This window comes from Echinops telfairi, unplaced genomic scaffold (genome assembly GCF_000313985.2).
Source record: "Echinops telfairi isolate 266 unplaced genomic scaffold, ASM31398v2 ScPeMD7_443;HRSCAF=831, whole genome shotgun sequence".
Classification (NCBI taxonomy): domain Eukaryota; kingdom Metazoa; phylum Chordata; class Mammalia; order Afrosoricida; family Tenrecidae; genus Echinops; species Echinops telfairi.
In genome coordinates, this window is record NW_022104341.1 from 2695263 (window position 1) to 2701308 (window position 6046).

The 6046-nt window shown below is 50.9% G+C and overlaps 1 protein-coding gene across 1 annotated transcript in view; it reads left to right on the plus strand.

Annotated features, from left to right (window-relative positions):
* PPM1J (protein phosphatase, Mg2+/Mn2+ dependent 1J) overlaps nt 1-2854 on the plus strand; it is a 5476-nt gene extending 2622 nt beyond the window's left edge. The window contains exons 4-10 of the mRNA XM_004699170.3: nt 192-304; nt 623-707; nt 1486-1604; nt 1811-1874; nt 2028-2135; nt 2242-2393; nt 2528-2854. Of these exons, the coding sequence (XP_004699227.1) occupies nt 192-304; nt 623-707; nt 1486-1604; nt 1811-1874; nt 2028-2135; nt 2242-2393; nt 2528-2675 (789 nt within the window). The 3' untranslated portion in view covers nt 2676-2854. The remainder of the gene's footprint in view (nt 1-191; nt 305-622; nt 708-1485; nt 1605-1810; nt 1875-2027; nt 2136-2241; nt 2394-2527) is intronic.
* Nucleotides 2855-6046: the final 3192 nt, after the last annotated feature.

Genomic DNA, 6046 nt, shown 5'->3' on the forward strand with positions numbered 1-6046 from the left:
GAAGCCCATGGAGCCTTTGAGAGTCTCAGCAGAGTTTGGCTCAGCAGGGAGGGAGGGCGAAGGGAAGTTATGGCCCCATCCTCCCTCTTCTCCTCCAGTGTAGCCGTGTTTCTGCAGATTCAGGGATGGCTGTGTCCTGTCCCTGGGCCCTCTTCTTCATCCGCCCCCATTGACCCTTCCTCCTGTGGCAGGATGAACAGATGGCCCGGGAGCGGCGTGGCCATCAGGTGGAGGGGGGCTGCTGTGCACTGGTTGTACTCTACCTGCTCGGGAAACTGTACGTGGCCAATGCAGGCGACAGCAGGTATGAGCGGGTGAAGCGCTCCTGCAAGCCCCTAGAGGGAATGGAAGAGACAGGAGACACAGGGATGTGGGGCATGAAAGAGAGAGGCATGGGAATGACATTCTCCAAGATGAGAGCGAATTAGTTGAGGTCATAGACAGAAAGAAACACCCTACAGAGAGGAGAGACAAGGCTCTGGGTGAGGGGACCGTAAGGTCATCCTGGGGAAGGTCTGATCTTGCAGGAATTCCCCAGGAGGAGACTGGGCAGAACCAGGGCCCAAACCCTTTCCTCTGGTAGCAGAGGGAACATCACATGGGGCTTTTCTTTATGTGGCAGGGCCATCGTTGTCCGGAATGGTGAAATCATTCCAATGTCCCGGGAGTTTACCCCGGAGACTGAGCGTCAACGGCTTCAGCTGCTTGTAAGTAGGAACAGAATTCGCTAGCCCCATTTCTGCGTTGGGCCTTGTGACTCTCTAAAGCCTATGTCCGCCATCCCAAGAACTTAGACACCAGCCACGTTCTCAGCCAGCTCCTCTGGTTTGCTAGGGAGCCCGCCCCGCAGACTGGGCTGCAGGGCTGAGCTGGGAGTTGATGCAGCTAGGTAGGAGCCTAGGCTAGTCCAGTGTTCCCTCTGTGGCCCCAGCCGAAGAAGGAAGTAGAGCCAGTAGTGGGGAAAGGAAATAGCCAAGACTCCTGAGAGGGTAACCTGACTGTGGAGTCCAACTTCCTGGGGTGGAACCTGGGTTCAGGTTCTTGGCTGGTTGTGTGATCCTTTAACAATCCCCTTAACGTGTCTGGGCAGCAATAGTCCCTGTTGTAAGGATTGCTGGCATGAAAAGCGTTAATAGGCGTTCATATTAGAAGTGCCTGGCAACATAGTAAAATCTGAGGGTTTCCTGTGGCCACCATATGTAGAGTAGGGCAGGAGCCCTGGTGACATAGTGCTTGCATGTTGGACTGCTAACCAGCAGTTTGAAACCACCAGCTGCTCTGTGGGAGAAAGAGGAGGCTTTCTACTCCCATAAAAAGTTACAATCTTGGATACTCACTGGGGCGGTTCTACATTGGCTGTGAGTCAGAATTGACTCAATGGCAGTGAGTTTGGGCTTTTATTTTTTTTTATTTCTGTAGAGTAGGGTGTGCTGTGAGCCTAATGCCCTTTGGCCCTCTGCTCTACCTGTCTCCTCCCAAACCCAGGGCTTCCTCAAACCAGAGCTGCTGGGCAGTGAATTTACTCACCTTGAGTTCCCCCGCAGAGTTCAGCCCAAGGAGCTGGGGCAGAAGATGCTGTACCGGGACCAGAACATGACCGGCTGGTAACACTTCCCTCCGAGCTGGGGCCTGTTCCTATGGCAACATAACCAGCCCCTCACCAACAGCAGGATGGCAGCTGGAGGCTGGGCCAAGCTGGGTGTGGGGGAAATGCAGCCCTTCTGAGGGGGCTTTCGGTGAGTGGGTTCGGCTCCTTGGGGAGAGGGCCTTTGATGCTTGGATGATGCCTGCTCTACCTCCCTCTCCCCAGGGCCTACAAAAAGATCGAGGTGGAGGACCTCAGGTTTCCTCTGGTCTGTGGGGAGGGCAAAAAGGTAAACTCCCAGGGTAGAGGTGGGAGAGGGCAGGAGGACTCGGCACAACTTGTCTAGGGAGGTGGAGGTTCTACCTGAAGGGATGGGCGGGGTCCATGCTTCCAAAGCCCCCAGGCGAGAGCTATAGCAGCACCTCCTCCCTGTTACCTCCAGGCGAGGGTGATGGCCACCATTGGGGTGACTCGGGGCTTAGGAGACCACAACCTCAAGGTCTGCAGTTCCACCCTGCCCATCAAACCCTTTCTTTCCTGTTTCCCTGAGGTGAGCCCTTACCCACATCTCCATTCCCTCTGGGACTCTTAGGTGGGCTTTTGGCCAGGCTTTTTCTCCCCAAACACTCTGTCCTGCAACCCCGCCCCCCCTTCAGGTGCAAGTGTATGACCTAACACAGTACGAGCACTGCCCGGATGATGTACTGGTGCTGGGAACAGATGGCCTGTGGGATGTCACCAGTGACCACGAAGTAGCTGCCACTGTGGATAAAGTGCTGTCTGCCTATGAGCCCAATGACTCTAGCAGGTAGGACTTCATGGCATAGGGGCTTTGGGAAGGAAGGTGGGCAATTCTTGGGCACCTACCTGTGGGCCCATGTAGCTGTCTGCCCATGTAACTGTCTTCCCATGTACATGAATGTACACATGTGCTCCTGGCAGGTACACAGCTGTGGCCCAAGCTCTGGTCCTGGGGGCCCGGGGTACCCCCCGGGACCGTGGCTGGCGTCTCCCCAACAACAAGCTGGGTTCCGGGGATGACATCTCTGTCTTCGTCATCCCCCTGGGAGGGCCAGGCAGTTACTCCTGAGGGACTCACCCCCATTCGTAGGCCCCCTTCCCCAAGCCTCTCCTTGCGCACCCACTCCAGTCCCCATTCGGAAGGAAGCCACCTCCCTGGCCCTTCTTGAGTGACCACTTCACTGATGAAGTGGGTCGATTAGATCCAAAATTACAGCTATTGACAAATAAATGAGATGGTTAAAGTTGTGTCTGTGTGTATTCTGCCTAAATACCGCTGAGCAGGGAAAGGCTCTGTGGGGTGGTTTGGAACAAAAGCCAGAGTAGCCCTGAAAATGTAGTCCCTGGGCTTTGCCTCTCCCACCGCACACTCCCCTCAGGCCTTCTCAGCCATCTGCTGATGTCGCCACCTACGCACTCTTAGCCCGGACCTCTGCTCAGTGTTAGACACACATCCCAGTTGCCTCCTGAACCTCGAGACACCACAAAGGCCCTTCAGTTCAACATCCCTCACACCGCCCCACGTTCCTTTTACTGATATTTCATATTTCCCTTCCCACCTTAGTCACCGCCTCACTTCTGTAGAGTATTAGCCTCCCAGCTCCTTTCTTTGTCTCCAGGCCTCCTGGAAGTACACTAGGAGCCCAGCAGCCAAGGTGACCTTTCCACAGCATGCGTCTGAGAGGCTTGTTTCCCAGTAAAAACACTTCAGAAGCCTCCTAGTGCACTTAAAACAAAATCCACGCTCAACTCCTAAGCATTTCACAGAAGGACGTTCATGCTCTGACGCTCCTGCACAAAAGCAGTGCATGGGCACCACGTGCGTGCATACACATGCCTGTTGCCATCAAGTCAATTGAGAGACCCTCGAACAATGTTCCAGAGTACACCTGCCCCAGGAGGTTTTTGTGGCTGTAATCTTCCAGGACTCTTTTGAAGCACTGCTGGGTGTGGCTCAAAAGCCAGCCATTAGGGCAAAGGGAAGGCCAAGCCATTTGCAGCCCCCAGGATCCACCTTCAATTCCACTGTCCTGGGGTTTCCGTAGCTGGGCTTGACATATTACTCATTATTTCAGCTCAACACATCGCCTCCCCTGGGTACTTTTTCTAGCCATTTCTGGTTGGGTGTCCCACAGCCCATGCCTGATCCAATCGCAGCAGAGCCTCACTGTATTATACATCTGCGCCGAGTCACTAAGGAGGACCAGTTGAGAGCAGGGGCTCGAGAACCCAGCTGTTTGGGCTCAGGTGCCAAACCCAACACTAGCTTTGCCATTTCTCTGCTGAGCCTTATCATTTGTTTCCTAGTAAAATGAAGATAATGATAGTACTTCCTAAGGATGAAAGTGCCCTATTCTTCCTGCAGAGGAGCCCTGGTGTGCGTAGTGGTTACCTGTTGAGTTGCTAACTGCCGTTCAGAACCACCAGCTGCTCTGCAGAAGAAAGATGAGACTTTTCACTCCCATAGGGACCCACAGGGGCAGTTCTGCCCTGTCCTACAGGGTCACTGTGAGTCAGCATCAACTACAGCAGTGACTTTGGGAGTTCGTGTATTCTACCCTCCGTGTGCCCATGTAAATAACGTGCATGTGTATATAATACACACAGCATGTGAAGGCCATTGATGTGCACGGGGGTTGTGCTGTTTGCAGAAAACATGTATTTGTGTAAAATCCATTATTTAAGAACGCTGTAGTTAATGCATATACAACCAGATTCGAATAACAAGGATTCAACAAATGTTAGCTCCCTTTTAAGTTGTCTGGGCTCCACGGTTCAACTGTTAAGTTCTTTGAAGGAAGAACTCAGCTACTGGTACATAGCTCCACAGTTAATACTCAATAAATGTGTGTGCTTGAGTTTAGAGACCTTGGGGCCAAATTGCTCCTCTAGGCCTCTGTTTCCTCGTTTATTAAACATGTAGGTTGCACCTCACATCTCTAAAGTCTATTACTTTACTAGCTATTCAGCAGGGATTTGTTGGAAGCCTATAATGAGCCCAGCACCGGGTTAGGCAGTAGGAAAGGGACAGGTTTGAGGAGTAAAATAGGCAGTGGGAAGAATACCAGAAAAGGAGTCAGACCAGCCTGGCCTTGAATTCCTGCGCTAACACTTCAGTTTCAGAATTTGTGCCTGCCCCTTACCTTCCCCAAGTCTCAGCTTAAAAAAAATTTTTATTGGCATGTAATTCACATAACCTACAATTCACTAGTTTAATCATATTAAAAGTTGTACAATCATCACCACAATCAGTTTTAGAACATTTTCTTCTTTCTTGTACTCATTGTTATTAGTTCCCCATTTTTTACAACCTCCCTTGCCAGACCCCCAAGAAGCCATTAATCCAGTTACTGCCCCTTGATAAATTTACCTATCCTGGATTTCATATGCAGAAAAACCAGCTTCTTTACAGATAAAAGGAGCTGAGTATTTCTCAGGTTTTTTTTTAATGTAGTCAACTTTATTCTCCTTAAACCACAAAATAGAGTCTTTGGTTGGTATTTTTCAGTTTTATTGGCATATAACACATATCATACAATTCAATAATTTAATCACATCAAGAGTTATACAATCATCACCAATCAGTTTTAGAATATTTTCTTCATTCTTGCACTCATGGTTATTAACTCCTTCATTACCCCCTAACCTCCATTGCCATACTGAAAGACAGTAATTCAGTTACTGTCTCTAGATTTACCTATGCTGGGTTTCATATACAGGAAAACATTAAAATATTTTTTAAAAACTAGACAATAACAACGTTAAAAAGATTAAAACCTTAAGCAGAAAGCTGAAAATACCAAAAGCTAAAACAAATTCAAAATGGATTATAAGGGAGATAAAATGGTAAGGTGTTCAAGTTTAGTCTGCATTTGCAGACAGGTATTCTGAGCCGCTGGGTGGGATACAAAACTGGTAAACCCGCTGCTAATATGGAGGTTCCGGAGGGGAGCCTCAGAAAATCCCGGTGATCCACCTGTGGAAGAAAAACCTAGCCGCTATCAAACACCTTATGAAGCCCGGTTGTACACACACAAGGGGATGGCCTGAATTGAAATCGACTCCCAGGGCAGCGGGTTTTCTCCTTATCCCAAAGATCTCTGGTGAATATTAAAAGGCTGGGACTGTGTAGTTGACGGATCACAGACCACTAACAATGTGTACTTCGGAGTCTTCGCAACAAGGCCGACTAGAGGCACTGGAGAGCGCGCTGGGGATCCGGAAGGGCTTCCAGGAGTGTCCTCAGGGTTAGGGAGGCCTCGGACTCAAGGAAACTCCAGATGGGAAGAATGAAGGGCACTGCGAGGTGCCGGCGGGTCCAGGCTGGGGATGCAGTGCGGCCGTAAGCAGTGGGCGGCGGCAAGCTTCTAAGCGCAGAAGGGGCACCTTCCGCCGGCCTCCACGCGGTGGCCGCCCGGGCCCGCGCCGCCCGCTGGCCGC